The 15,681-nt window shown below is 46.0% G+C and overlaps 1 protein-coding gene across 1 annotated transcript; it reads left to right on the top strand.

The window, feature by feature from the left end:
- The first annotated feature begins 1,543 nt into the window (after window positions 1–1,543).
- On the top strand, window positions 1,544–15,294 carry DCK (deoxycytidine kinase). The gene is made up of 7 exons (XM_056855538.1): window positions 1,544–1,611; window positions 4,388–4,497; window positions 7,429–7,622; window positions 8,988–9,135; window positions 12,883–12,998; window positions 14,890–14,989; window positions 15,240–15,294. The coding sequence occupies exons 1-7, from the start codon at window positions 1,545–1,547 to the stop codon at window positions 15,264–15,266; spliced, it is 762 nt and encodes a 253-aa protein (XP_056711516.1). The 5' UTR covers window position 1,544; the 3' UTR covers window positions 15,267–15,294.
- Window positions 15,295–15,681: the final 387 nt, after the last annotated feature.

Below are 15,681 nucleotides of genomic sequence, written 5' to 3'. Positions count from 1 at the left end.
AAACCCCGCCCTCCTCAGGCTCCTCCCGGAAAATCTCCAGGTATTTCCCAACCTGGACCTGGCAACCCTATGCAATCCTGTTAAAGACACAGAAGTGCAGGCAGAAAAAGAACATGCCTACATAGGCTTGCCAACCTCCAGATAGGACCTGGAGACCTCCTGGAATTGATATGCCTGTATTATTGTATTAATTCCCAATGACAATAACGCAGTAGGAGGTTGAGAGTTCAAAGCAGTCTGTTTATTAGGCCCAATAGACACACGCACCGGGTGAGAACTGCCCCAAATGCGCAGGACAATTCACACACCCGAACAAAGGATTGCAACAACGTTTATAACTTGTGGTCAGGGGTGGGACAAATATGTCATATAGTGCGTAGAGACACAAAGACGCAATAATGGATACATTTGGATTAGCATACATGATCTGTAATGGAGAAGCGAAACTTAACTTCTTATCTGACACCCCGAAATCACTGCCTTGGGCCTCATTAGGGCGGCTAGCTGTACCAGGCCTGCAAGGATGATCTCACTGGCACCTGATTCATAATGGCTGCTAGTTTATGCTAACTCAGTGATCACACAGGAGTGAATAGGAACCAAAGAATCATACTTGACCCCTTATACATGGGGCATTGCCATTATATATGTGTGCAGAATATGGTATTGTGCTAGATGCTAACCCTTATGCCCCGGGCTTAGCATCTTTATAAGTGTGAGTATGCGGACTGAGTATAAAAGCACACATTTCCAATAACAATGAAGATTATAGGCATTACAGAATTACAACTGATCTCCAGCCCACAGAGATTATCATTTATTTATTATGCAATCAGTCCCTCTGCAGGAAATGGCTGCTTTGGAGGCTGGACATGATATCCCGCCGAGGTCCCTTCCGCCCTCCCCAAGCTGCACCCCCAAATCTCCAGGAATTTCTGAAGACAGTTGGCAACCCAACTTAAGGAGGAAACCTGCCAGTTGCTATGGCAACCATACCCTAAGCCACCAGACTAACGAGGTCCAATCGATGCATTCAGGGCTCAACAAGCCTGCCTTGTGCCTCCATCCATGACTCGGCACTCGATTAAATCTTTGTCATCCGGCGTCTGTTCCTCTGACCGGAATGCGGTCGCCTTTACAGTACAGTACAAGAGAAGCAGGTTTGGAGGTGTTCGCGGTGCCTAGGGGCTGCTTCTGACCCTCTCAGGCACCCGTAGAGAGATCACAGGTGGCCGAGAAGAGGAGGAGGAGGAGGAGAAAAACGGGGGGGGGGGGAGAGAGACCACGACAAAATATGCAAATGAAGCAGTGGCGATAAAGAGGCCGCGGGAAGGAGGGAGGCAGAGGAAGGAACTGTCGCCGTTACGTCACCGCGCGCCGCAGCCAACCCGGGGCGACCGCGCGCCCAATTCGAACGCCGGCGGCAAAGGCAGATCGGCGCGCGAGGAAGAAACCGAAACCGGCGCGAAGGCAGAAAAGCGCGCCTGTTTTGTCCTTCCGCCCCTACCGTCTTCCAAGCCGTCGGTCCTTCGTTAGCGGTCTCCATGGCGACCCCACCCAAAAGGAGCCGGGCAGAGAGGATCAAGAAGATCGCCGTCGAAGGCAATATAGGTAAGGGGGAGTGAGAGGGGAAAAGAGCCGGTTTAGGAGAGAGGAGACCCGCCTTGAGAGCCTCTCCTTCGACCGGCCTGGAAGCTCAGAGGGTGGCCTCAGGGCCTGGCGCCGTTTCACGGCCTAGCTTACCCCGCAGGGTTGTTGTTAGGGCAACATGAGGGGAGGAGAGTCACGCAGGCTGCCCTGAGCTCTTTGGAGGAAGGGCGGGGTAAAAATGTCGCAGGGAGAGGAGCAAAAATTGGCAGGAGGGTACAGGTTTGGAGGCCCTTTAAGGTGCTCACGGTGGGGTATATTGTTCCCTCCTTCCTTCCTTCCTTCCTTCCGCCCCACTCAATGAGATGAATGGGGACCACTCTGACTCTTTTAGATCCTAAGAACCCTTACCTGGGAGTAAGTCTTATTGAGTTGTAGAAAAGAGCAAGAGTCCAGTAGCACCTTAAAGACGAACAAAAATATTTTCTGGTAAGGTATGAGCTTTCGTGAATCATCTTATTGAGTAGACATGAGCAGGAGCCTGAGTAGACCTGTTTAGGATTGCTGTCTTCGTTAATACAGGTTGAGTATCCCTTATTTGGACTGCTTGGGACCAGATGCGGTCCGTATCTCGGATCTTTCCGTATTTTGGAATTAGGGTTGGCAACCTCCAGGTAGTAGCTGGAGATGTCCTGCTATTACAACTGATCTCCAGCTGATAAGGACCAGTTCACCTGGAGAAAATGGCTGCTTTGGTAATTGGACTCTATGGCATTGAAGTCCCTCCCCAAACCCCGCCCTCCTCAGGCTGCTCTTCAAAAACCTCCTGGTGGCAGAGGGACCTGGCAACCGAATTTGGAATATTTGCATATACATAATAAGATACCTTGGGGATAGGACCCAAGTCTAAACACGAAATTCATTTTATGTGTTATGTATGTTTTATATACACTTATGCACATAGCCTGAATGTAATTTTAAACAATGCTTTTAATAATTTTGTGTACATTGAACTATCTTCAAGCAAATTGGCGTGCTGCTGGGGGCCTGGGAGTAATGCCTGAATGCCAGCTCAAAAAGTCTGGTTTTCGGGTCAGTCCGGATGTTCGGATAAGGGATACTCAACCTGTATGGAAAAGTATGTTTCATCCTGCTAATGGGCAGACACACTGAGTTCCTGAGATGGCCGAATATCATTAAAACAAAAACTGGAAACTTTGTGCCGAGAGGTGTCTTCTCATCTTTCTCCTACTGTGTTTGTTTTTATTTAGGAGACCCTGCATCATTCTACATATTCAAAGTAGCTTGCAATAAACAAGACAAATAAGGAATTGCAGGTGTAAATTCATAGAAAAATGGTGTTTTAAAAAAGTTATTACTTAAGGATGGTTCATATCTTTCACATAATGGTCTGCCTCCTCTGACTCTGCTGACAGCATCATTTGCTTTTGGTCTGAGTGCCTCCACAGCTCGGTATTCCAGTTTTTCCAGTTTCTTCTGAATGCTGCCTGGCATAAATATTAAGAGTCATAAAGATTATTACAAGCAATCACCGTTGCTGGCGGCTCCAGTGCTATTGCAGCAAATGAATGAAATGCACCTTGCCTCAAAATGTTCCTTAAACGCTAAGTGCCTGGGGTAGCAGCAGTGTGACAGGCGGAAGTACAACAGGTGATGGTTCCCCAATGCAAACAGCATCTGTTGAATTTCTACCTGATAATCAGGGGCCCTAGTCGGAAAAAAGGGTGGACGCCTCTAAGCTTTCCTACAAACAGTGTCAAAGTTGCTGCTTTGAATGAACAGGCTTTATTATGCTTCACAGGTGATGTATTTTCTGAGGCCCCGCTTTGGGTGCCCATGCCTTCTGAAGTTAGACGGTAGCAACCCAGGAAAGGGCTTTCTTTGTCATGGTGCCAAAACTTTGGAACTCCCTCCTCAGGGAGATTCGTTTGTCTCCCTCTATCAGTTTTGGTGTCGTGTGTTTAATTGTTTTTATCACTGCCATGAGGACCGTAATCAAGTGGAAAGAGAACAACGCTCACCCTCTTCAGAATATTATATACCCCAGGGGTCCCCAACGTGGTGCCTGTGCACACCATGGAGCCCACCAACACCTTTCCTGGGGCCTACCAAGTGATTTTAGAAAGTGGGTGGGACCTGGTGAGACTTGCCCAACAAAGTCAGCCGCTTGAGACTTGACTGGCTGTGCAGATTTTTTTAGAATCTCGCTTTAGTAGAAGCTGCCACAACAGCACAAGGATCTTCATTGTGCATCTGATGTTAAGTTATGGCAGCCATTTCATGGCTGGCTTTACCTCCTGCTGTAGCCTTTTTGTGGCTGCGCCCATCCCACTGTTCTAGAATTCCAAAGGCTCCTGCAGGCTCAAAAAGGTTGGGGACCCCTGAACTACCTTAAGCCTCTGAAATACTGTGGTATGTGCCTTCTAAACATATTTGAAATACCTCAAACCTTTTAAAATGAAAATGTTGCTAAGTAATCTTGGGGAGGGGCCGTGGCTCAGTGGTAAGGTATCTGCTTGGCATGCAGAAGGTCCCAGGGTCAATCCCCAGCATCTCCAGTTAAAGGTACTAGGCAAGTAGGTGATGTGAAAAACCTCTGCCTGAGACCCTGGATAGCCGCTGTCGGTCTGAGTAGACAATACTGACTTGGATGGACCAAGGGCCTGCTTCAGTATAAGGCAGCTTCGTGTATTCCATGTGTTCACATTCTAGGATATATCCATGGTAAGGGACAAACTAGCATCATACTTCATTGTAAGCATAATCCTTCCCTCTACAGCTGCAGGCAAGTCTACCTTTGTGAATATTCTCAAACAAGAAGAGTGGGAAGTTGTTCCGGAGCCCGTAGCAAAATGGTGCAACGTTCAGACTTGCCAAGATGACTGTGAGGTATGACGTATGCGTTGTGCATGATCATATTATCAGGAGGGAAGAAAAACGTACTCTTTGCAATGCAGGAGCCATAAATGGTGGGGTGGAACAAACAGGCAAAAACTACCGCATGTCAGCCTAGGTCATTTGTTGCAGTTTTAACTTGCAGGCTGCACAGCCTTGTGGGCATAGTGTTGCCAGGTCCCTCTTTGCCTCTGGCAGGAGGTTTTTGGGGTGGAACCTGAGGGGGGCAAAATTTGGAGAGGGGAAGGGCTTCAATGCCATAGAGTCCAATTGCCAAAGTGGCCATTTTGTCTAGGTTAATTGATCTCATCAGCTGGAGATCAGTTGTAATAACCGGAGATCTCCAACAAGTACCTGGACGTTGGCAACCTTCTGTGAGCATTGGTTACTTAAGACTAAACACACACACACACAAAAAACAACCCCTTGCACCTCTGTACCTGATGCTTATTTGGTTTAACAGAGCAATTGAAGGAAATCTGATGTCTTGATTACTTCCATTCCAAGTTGTCCCCTCTTTAGTTCAAACTAAGCTTTCCCCGGCTGATGTATTTGCCACCTATAACCCCTTACTCCCATCTGTCTTGAAACCAAGTTTGTAAATAACTATTCACCTGTGGTAAGAGTTGCCTCCAGAAAACCAGGAAAGTCCCTCCTTTCTTACAGGGAACAAACAACTTTAAAAAAAAATGTGTGGCCTAGCAGTTGAGGGTAAATTTCTCCTGGTCAGTAGCTTACTTGTGCATCACTTGGTATAAGTCCACAGTACGTGACCTTTGTTTTTGCACACCTATTGCCATTCACGGTCATCTCAGTCTGCAGTCCCTCGTCAATTGCATTTGCACACCTGTTACCATTCACGATCATTTCAATCTGCAGTCCCTCATCAATTGCTTTTGCACACCTGTTACCATTCACGATCATCTCAATCTGCAGTCCCTCGTCAATTGCTTTTGCATACCTATTGCCACTCACCATAATCACAAACCAGGGTTCTACATATTCGCCCCTGAGGTAATCAAGAGTGACCACCCCTTCCCTTGTGGTGACTGACCCTAGCCCTGATATCCACTACAAAGATCCTCTCCTAGTTCTCCATGAGTTACAGAAAGCTGAGTGGACAAAAGCTGGCAATTTCCCGGCGGGGCGGGGTGCGGGGGGACCTCACTAGTTTTGGAGAGTGGGAAGTGAACCAAGACTCGTCCCCCTCAATCCTGTCTATAGTGGACTTTCTGTATCAAGTGTTGGGGAAAGGGGAACTAGTGAGGGGGGTGGGGTTGGACTAGATTGCCTGTATGGTTTCCAACTCTCTGATTCTATGGGTTTCTTCTGCTTCCCCCCCTCTAGTGCCTGGTTTGAATTGCTGCTTCCCCTCAATTCTCTGTTCCTGGTTTGATTTGGAGGAGTGGCAAATAATGGTCAAGCCAAAATGTGTGGGTCCCTGGACTCTGCTTTTTCAAGCTTGTGACCAGCTGCCACAACAAAAATGCAGAAGTAAAAGCACAAAAATAAAAATGTAAATTGGGTTACTTTTTGCAAGATGGCTTTATTTGCATAACAGCTCCAGACAGAACAATTGCTTTCTGGTTATAGCCTCCTGTTCTTCATTCAAAATTTACATTGCCCATGCTGGTGTTACTTGCTTGAACCAAAGCTAGATTCCAGTCCAGTAGCACTGGAGACTAATCTGGTGAACCGGGTTTGATTTCCCACCCTTACGCATGAAGCCAGCTGGGTGACCTTGGGCTAGTCACAGTTCTCTCAGAACTCTCTCAGCTTCACTTACCTCACAAAGTATCTGTTGTGGGGAGAGGAAGGGAAGGTGATTGTAAGTCGGTTTGAAACTCCTTAAAGGTTGAGAAAATGGGGGTATAAAAACCAACTCTTCTTCTTACAGAGGGGCATCAGACAAGAGGCCTCCAAAAGAGCCCAAAATGGCTAGTCCTTCTGCAAAGAGCGATCCCAATAATTGGTACAAGTTAACAAGTATGCCTGATGATATACACTAAGATCAGGGAAACCAAATCCTCCTTCATTGAATGAAAGTTGCATTCTCTTCAAAGAAATCTAAAGAGAGGACCCCCTCCCCCGGTCTAAAGGTGGGAGGGGTGTCGCAAAGAAGGTACTCAGACACTGTCCCTCTGCTTCCTGACTCCCTTGTTTGCAACACCCCTCCCACCTTTTGACTGAGATATAAGGCCTCAGGGATCTCCATGCCTACTGGTATCTGATGAAGGAAGCTTTAACTCTTGAACGGTCATACCCCTAAAACCTCTAAGGTGCTTCTGGATTCAAATCTAGCTGTCCTACTGCAGACCAAAACAGCTATCTTCTGAAACTGTCTCGCCTGTAACTAGCGCTTGCTGCTCTTGCCTTTTCTTAAAATTCTTATCCCTTTCCCCTCTACATCAAATTGTAAAAGTATACCACTTCTTTATAAGAGGAACAAAAGTTCAATTTTAATCAATCTTTTTTCCAAAAGCGGCTTTTAATGCCATCACTGTTTTAACTGGCACACAGTCTGCCCTCTAGTGGTTAGATGAATGCTGACATGCAGCTGAGCGTCCACTGAGCTATGTAAATGAATGATTATGTATGTCAAATTTGTTGATACACTTTCTTAAAGTGTTGAGGGTTGCAGCAAGCAAACCTGCATTTTTATCGTGCAGATCATGCAGATTTTTATCATTAGGCAGATCATGAGAGGGAGGGCAGGAAGGGATGAGTCAGTACTCTGCTCTTGTGGCCATTACATGCCCTGGGTAATGCCGATCACCACTTTGGGGTCAGGAAGGAATTTTCCTCCAGGCCAGATTGGCCAGGGATCCTGGGGGGTTTTTGCCTTCCTTTGGGAAGAGCTACCTTGAGAATTGTAAAACAGCCACTAAAACATACGGTATTTTGCTTGTTTTGTTGCCTAAACAGGAGCTGACGGCCTCTCAAAAGAGTGGTGGCAACTTACTTCAGATGATGTATGAAAAGCCGGAGAGGTGGTCCTTCACTTTCCAGACGTACGCCTGCCTGAGCAGAATCCGGGCACAGCTGAAATCTCTCGATGGGAAGCTCAAAACGGCAGAGAACCCCGTCGTTTTCTTTGAGAGATCAGTTTATAGTGACAGGTACGAATTTTGTCTTGTGTGAATACTTTCCCCTGCTTGGATTCTCCCTGGTCACTATCCCCAGTTTGAGGAGAGAATCCACATAATCTGACTACCTTTCTCAAAAAAAGATGACAGGAGGAAAGGAATCTGGAAGGTGAAAAAGGAAGAAGCCACAGTGCTTCAAAGTTCGCAGGGAAATAAGAAGGTGCCTCAGAATTTAAAATGCTTCTAGAAGGTACTCGGGCTGTGGCCCTGTGCCCAAAGGGAAATTATTCTGTAACTGCAGGAGAGCCACTAAGCTGCTTTTCCCACTCGCCCACCCATAGTCTGGTGATGGTGTTTTCCTTTCTTTTGATTTGTGCCAAACAAATTGAGACTGAGAAGAAAGGACAGCCACGAAGGAGCTAGAAAAGTTCCTTAAGTGTAAAGGTGTGTAGCTGGCAACGAAGATCAAGTTAATTTATCCCAAAGTATTCCCTATAAGAAGAAAAAGAGTCGTTTTTTATACGCCAACTTTCTCTACCACTTCAGGGAGAATCAAACCGGCTTACAATCACCTTCCCTTCCCCTCCCCACAACAGACACCCTGTGCGGTAGGTGGGGCTGAGAGAGCTCTAAGAAAGCTGTGACTAGACCAAGGTCACCCAGCTGGCTTCATGTGGAGGAGTGGGGAAACCAACCCAGTTCACCAGATTAGCCTCCACCGCTGATGTGGAGGAGTGGGGAATCAAACCCATTTCTCCAGGTTAGAGTCCACTGCTCCAAACCACTGCTCTTAACCACCTCACAACACTGGCTCTCCAGCATGAAAGTTGGACAGTGAAGAAAGCTGACAGGAAAAAAATAGATTCCTTTGAAATGTGGTGTTGCGGAAAAGGTTTATGGATACCGTGGACCACCACAAAGACAAACAAATGGGTTCTAGATCAGATCAAGCCTAAATTCTCCCTATTCGCTAAAATGACTGAACAGAGACTATTGTACTTTGGTCACACTATGAGACATTATGAGAAGACAAGAGTCACTGGAAAAGACGATCATGCTAAGAAAAGTCGAAGGCAGCAGGAAAAGAAGACCCAACAAGAGATGGATTGACTCTATCAAGGAAGCCACGGCCCTCAGTTTGCAAGACCTGAGCAAGTCTGTTAAAGATAGGACATTTTGGAGGACACTGATTCATAGGGTTGGAAGCTATTTGATGGCACTTAACATGCACAGGCACAAAACAATCCAGTGGGTTCTTAGTTGACTAGTCCTAGTGATCCATTCATCTCTTTTCTTTCTGTCATTCTCACCTCTTACCCTTTGAATATACACAGTTTCTGGAGGAATTCAGGATTATATTGAACTCAGAGTACTCTTTTTGTTGTTGTTGCTGTTAAGGTACATCTTTGCATCTAATCTATATGAGTCTGACTGTATGAATGAAACAGAATGGACTATATACCAAGACTGGCATAACTGGATGCATGAGCAGTTTGGATCTAGTCTTCAACTGGATGGTATTATTTATCTCCGAGCTACCCCTGAGGTAAGAAAAAAGGCTCTAGCAGGAATTACAACAGAGAATATTTGTCTCCCCACCCCATAGGTTGCTGAACACGGGCTTGTTCACCTGAAATACATTTTGCAGGTGATAGATTAACCCTCATAAGTGTATGGGCTCCCTCTCCAGAGACCTGGTTAAAGCAGCCAAAAAGATATTCAGTAATAAAACCATAAAATATATCAATAAAAAACATCCATAAAATAAGCAATAAAACACCCTGAAGGGGCATAAAAACAGCAACAAAGCAATTCTAGCTGAAGTCATAAAGCTGTAATAATAAAACAACCATAAAGCAGCACTCAGAAGGGATGGTGGCCATGAAACAACTGAAAAGGATGGGGTAAAACTTCAGTTAAAAATGAGGTAAAGAAAGAAACATTCTTGCTCTGAGGAGGAGGCCATCTTGAATCTGGGTTATTCCCACTGGTTGCTCAGGGAGGCAGGGCTAACCTCGTCATTTCCTGTCTCCTGCACAGTAAACCCTAGAGCTCAGTTTGTTTCCCGCCTAGATAGAGAGCCTTATGGAGAAAGAGCTCTCCTCAGCAGCTATTCTTATTTTCCTCATTAATCTATACAATCCTTAAAGGTAAAGTAAAGGTAGTCCTCTGTGCAAGCAGTGGGTCATTTATGACCCATGGGGTGATGACACATCCCGACGTTTACTAGGCAGACTATGTTTACGGGGTGATTCGGGGGGTGGGGGAGTGATTTTAATGGTTTGAAATGTGATTTTATTGTAGATGTTTTCAATGGTTAGCCACCTTGGTGGACCTTGTACATAGATAAATATTTTGTCAATAAAAAGAGCCCCGTGGCGCAGAGTGGTAAGCTGCAGTACTGCTGTCAAAGCTCTGCTCACGAGCGGAGTTCGATCCCAACGGAAGTTGGTTTCACGTAGCCGGCTCAAGGTTGACTCAACCTTCCATCCTTCCGAGGTCGGTGAAATGAGTACCCAGCTTGCTGGGGGTAAAGTGTAGATGACTGGAGACGGCAATGGCAAACCACCCCGTAAACATAGTCTTCCTAGTAAATGTCGGGATGTGACATCACCCCATGGGTCAGTAATGACCCGGTGCTTGCACCTTTAAATTAAAAAAATCTAGAAATAGCCTGTCTAGCTGTTACAAACCAGCAGGAATGGGACTGCAAGGGGTAGACAAGACCTCAGCTCTGTGGCTATATGATCACCTGCATGGGCAGAATTAGGACATCCTATCTTCATGTCCTGGAAAGGAACCGGTTTTTAAGGCTGTGGGCTGTATCTTCTCGTGTTTGCCTGCCTCCTGTCATCTGAGTAGATTAACAGCCCATTCCTTACCTTTCTGCTGCCGGGGATGGTGTGGCCAAGGCTCCGCCATGGTGCCTCCAAACCCATTTCCTGGCCGCTGAAAGGCTTTAAAAAGCCTTTTGCCAGCTTTTAAATTTTTTAATGGGACATTTTGCCCCATTGAGAACAGCGCAACGCCGTTCTCCTCGCAGGTGTGCCATGCTGAAAGGGGACAGGAAGCTGCCTACTGGCAGCTATGCCCCCCAGGGCGCCGGTGGAAGGCCCAGCCAGTGTCCCTGGGCAGCGCTACCAGCAGCGCCAGGAGGCTGGCGTCCGGCCCATCCCGGGTGGCGCAAGTAATGCCGGCACAGGGGGCCCAAACACCAGCGCAGCCCCTTCCTGGCCTCCAAAGGACATTTGTCCTTGGAGGTCAGGAATGGGCTGTAAGGATTACTTTGTGACCTGGGTGCGTCGAGCAATGAAGAAGAATTGCCTCGACAGATACAGACATCCACTTAGCCAGGAATTGTCCCTGTGGGAGGAGTGGTATTGCAACTATCCCACATATGCTTTTTAATGTTCTTATTATGCAGAAATTCGATCCAAACCTTTAACTCCCATCTTGGCAAACAAGACGGGACTCTCTGATTCTGCCAATTTGTCCTTCCTCCTGAACAATATTCCTTCCATTATAATGGAGAAAGTAGCCAAATTCTTTCAGAGTGCCATAAAAGTGCAATATGACAAAACCCAGAGATGAATGCTGTTCTATAATTGCAATGTAATTTGACCTTTTTTGCAAGATTTTCATTGTCTAACCTGTATATTTTATGCTATTAAAGGTTTTGGTATTTGGAATAGGCACCTTAAACTTCTTCTGCATCCAGAAAATGCTGGGTTGAATGTTGTGTCATAAAGCGTGGTCCAATGTGTATGTGTGATGAAGTCAAATTCTTCCTCAAGCAAGAGAAGGGGACATTCTGTCCAGTGCAGACTGTAATTTTAAGTGGAATTGTGCCCCTCAGTTAATTAATCTCAAGATCTCTCAGGCTGACCATTGGCAGGGAACTGCGGTGTTCTCCTGCGTGGTGTTGTGGTTAAGAGCGGTGGTTTGGAGCAGTGGAGTCTGATCTGGAGAACCGGGTTTGATTCCCCACTTCTCCACGTGAGCGGTGGAGGCTAATCTGGGTGAACTGGATTGGTTTCCCCACTCCTACACACGAAGCCCGCTGGGTGACCTTGGGCAAGTCACTCTCTCTCAGCCTCACCTACCTCACAGGGTGTCTGTTGTGGGGAGGGGAAGGGAAGGTGATTGTAAGCCGGTTTGATTCTTCCTTAAGTGGTAGAGAAAGTCGGCATATAAAAACCAACTCCTTCTCCTCCTCCTCCACTGATGGAAAAGAAGAAGAGTTGGTTTTTATACCCTGCTTTTCTATACCATAAGGAGTCTCAAACCGGTTTACAATCACCTTCCCTTTCCCACAGCAGAGGAGGTAGGTGGGGCTGAGAGAGTTCTGATAGAACTGACTAGCCCAGCAGGCTTCACTTGGAGGAATTGGAAATCAAACCCGGTTCTCCAGATTAAAGTCCACCGCTCTTAACCACTACACCATGTTGGCTCCCACAAGCTTTACCTCTTCTGTTCTGGAGTCTTCCGTTGCAAAGAGAATGTTCTAGCTTCCAGTCTTCCCTAGGGAGGCCCGGAAAAGAATGGAGGTTAGGATTTCAGTCAAGCTGCTGATCTTGTGGTTGATATTCTTTTGTATGTATAACATGGAAAAAAAGATTATACTGTGTAGCCCCAGTTTAGTAACACTGCTCTTCTGGCTCTTGGAGAGTTTGAAATATTGTCCAGGCTTTAGTTATCATGTTTGAGAACATCCACCAAATCCATTGGTATGCTCTCTCGGGTCTGGGGCTGCGTCTTTTTCCAGAACTCCTTTAATGTATTTGCCATACAGTCTTATTTTGTTTGTGCAATGAGGCTTAGCAGGAATTTTGAATGCATCAACATAAATTGGGGGAAGGAGTGCCGAGTGGTTTTTGGTTGCTGAGGTATTAGAGTGCTGTAGGCAGTTTGATTCCCCACTCCTGCACACAAAGCCAGCTGGGTGACCTTAGGCTTGTCACAGCTCTCTCAGCCCCACCTACCTCGCAGGGTGTCTGTTGTGGGGATGGAAAGGGAAGGTGATTGTAAGCCGGTTTGATTCTCCCTTAAGTGTCGGCATATAAAAACCAACTCTTCTTCTTCTATGTACAATATGAGCAGAAACACATGCGTGTGTTTTGTTGTTTGCACCTCATGTTACCGGGGAGGGGGGGGATTCTTTAAAGCGTCATAAGTCTCCTCGTCAGCTTTTTCTGCAAGAGTCTGTGTTTTTATCTTTCTGGAGGTAATGGCAGCTATGCCTCACTCCACTTCAGCCTGAACATTCTTCTTCACCCTTGTCTCCTATTTTTAGAAATGCTTGAATAGGATTTATGTGCGTGGAAGAGATGAAGAACAAGGCATTCCCATAGAATATCTGGAAAAGCTTCACTACAAACATGAAAGTTGGCTTCAGCACAGGACGATGCGGTAATTTTTATCCTTGTGGTTGTCTGTTTCTAGTGCCTACCTGTGTCATCCCATGAGAGTAATGTTAAGACAGATCTGCTGGTTAAGGGGAGACATGATAGAGGTCTATAAAATTATGCGTGGTATGGAGAGAGCGGACAGGGAGAAGCTTTTCTCCCTCTCATAATTCCAGAACTCGGGGTCATCTGCTGAAGCTGGAGGGTGAGAGATTCAAAACAGTTAAAAGGAAGTCTTTCTTCACCCAACACATAGTTAAATTGTGGAACTCCCTGTCCCAGGATGTGGTGATGGCTGCCAACTTGGAAGGCTTTAAGAGGGGAGTGGGCATGTTCATGGAGGAGAGGGCTATTCATGGCTACTAGTAAAAATGGATACTAGTCATTATGCATGGCTATTCGCTCCAGGATCAGAGGAGCATGCCTATAGTATTGGGTGCTGTGGAACACAGGCAGGATAATGCTGCTGCAGTTGTCTTGTTTGTGGACTTTCTAGAGGCACCTGGTTGGCCACTGTGTGAACAGACTGCTGGACGTTGGTCTGATCCAGCATGGCCTTTCTTATGTTCTTATGAATAGAAATTCAAGGTAGAAATTACCAAGCTTCTCTCTGTGTCCCCAGAAAGGCATTGGGTTCTGTACTCCCCCCCCCCCCTTGAATGCTGGAACACTTCTAGTGCCCTGGGCCTCTTTTCTGCAGTGCGCAATTGCTAGATATTTACCACAGATCCTAATTTTAGGACTTTTTTCATGAATATTTAAGACTGTGTATATATAGCTGTGAAGGATTCTTGGCCTTGGCATCTCTTTGTTTAGAATTCATCTGCTAAGTCTCTGTCCTAGGTGCTCTTTGCTTATATATGTATTCTCTGTTGCATCTTTTTACAGTTACTCACTTTTATAATGCTGTTGTTACCAGGGCCGCTATATTTGCTGATGGGGAGATTTTTCAAAAACATTCCAGATATAATTTGTGCTGGCTGTTTTGAGGTCTTTTTAGGCCTTTTGCTGGCTTTTGGTATTTTTATTGGTTTGTTTTATAGGTATTTTTAATGTCTTTGCTGTTTTATTGTATCCTGAGCTACATGAAGCTGTTCTGAGAACCCATTTCGGTTAAGAGTTGTAAGATGTAAATGCTTAAAATGAAGAAATAATGGCGACCCCATAGGGTTTTCAAGGCAGGAGATGTTCAGAGGTGGTTTGCCAGTGCCTGCTTCTGCATAGCAACCCTGGACATCCTTGGTGGTCTCCCATCCAAGCACTAACTAGGGCCGACCCTGCTTAACTTCCAAGATCTGATGAGATCAGGGTAGCCTGGGCCATCCAGATCAGGGCAATAATTAAGTACAGTCAATCCACAACTAACTTATGGGGATCCTGTAGGGTTTTCAAGGCCAGAGACGTTCAGAGGTGGTTTGCAAGTGCCTGCCTCTGCGTAGCAACCCTGGACTTACTTGGTGGTCTCCCATCCAAGTACTAACCAGAGCTGACCCTGCTTAGCTTCCGAGATTGACAAGATCGGGCTATCCTGGGCTGTCCAGGTCAGGACAATCCCCTAACATTGATATAACATGTATCCTCTCTAGACTTGTTCACAAGTTACAGTGAACACATGTACAATCTGTGTACTGTGCACTCCTGATTTTTCCTTACACTTGCTGAGTAATTCTCATGTTACATTCAACACATGTACAGCTGAACATGTGATTTAAACCCCGCATTTATCTAGGTACCTGTCCCCAGTTTCATCTACAAAGTGAATTTGGAAAGTGTTGGCTCGTTCTTATGATCAGGCGTATGCATGTCAATGGAGGTTGTACATGCATTCACTGTAACGAGTGAACAGCCCTCCTGGGTCTCCAGTTTCCCAATATAACTGTTGAATTCCTTTACAGAACGGATTTTGACTATCTGCAAGAGGTACCGGTCCTATCGTTGGATGTAAACGAAGACTTCAAAGGCAATAAAGACAAGCATGAAAATATGATCGAAAAGGTAAATGAACAACAACCAAAAACTGGCTGAGACTATTAGTTTTTTGCCTTCTGTCTCATGGGTCTTACCGCCGCCTTCATTTTTTTCCTACCATGATTGTCTTGTCCAGAGACCCTTGTCTTCTCATAACGTCACCAAAGTACGATAGCCTCAGTTTAGTCATTTTAGCTTCTTGGGGGAGTTCAGGCTTGAGATTTAGCAACCTGTCCATTAAGCATTAACAACTGGCGCTTTGTTGTATTTTTCCCAGGTCAAAGAATTTTTGAGCACTTTATAGCCCTCCTTCAAATCACGCCGAATCCAAGCTGCATTCCTGCTTCAGATGTCCGAGGGCAAGGTTCATCTTCATTGCGTTTATCAAATATGACAACAAACTGGTTTTTTTACAATATTTATCTTGCGTTCAGATTTCTTAAGTGTTGTGTTTGCGGAGAACAGTTAGGGTGTTATAGCACGACAGAGGAGAGTTATGGGTTCCTGTGTCGCAACACTGAAATGGTTCAGCAAAAAACCATTGGTTTTCCCGGAATGGACCTTGCGAAACGTGGGGTGGAACCTGGGGCCCCTTCTGAAGACCTGGATGCGGGAGCTGCTGTTTGCCCCGCACACATAGTGGATCATGCGCACACCTGGTAATCCTTGGCACACCACTGAGTTGTTCGTGTGTGGTTGTGCTCCTGCGTATGCATGCG

The sequence above is a fragment of the Euleptes europaea genome, chromosome 9 (assembly GCF_029931775.1).
Source record: "Euleptes europaea isolate rEulEur1 chromosome 9, rEulEur1.hap1, whole genome shotgun sequence".
Taxonomy (NCBI): Eukaryota; Metazoa; Chordata; class Lepidosauria; order Squamata; family Sphaerodactylidae; genus Euleptes; species Euleptes europaea.
Note: the sequence above shows the minus strand (reverse complement) of the source record. Positions and strands in the feature narration are given on the sequence as shown.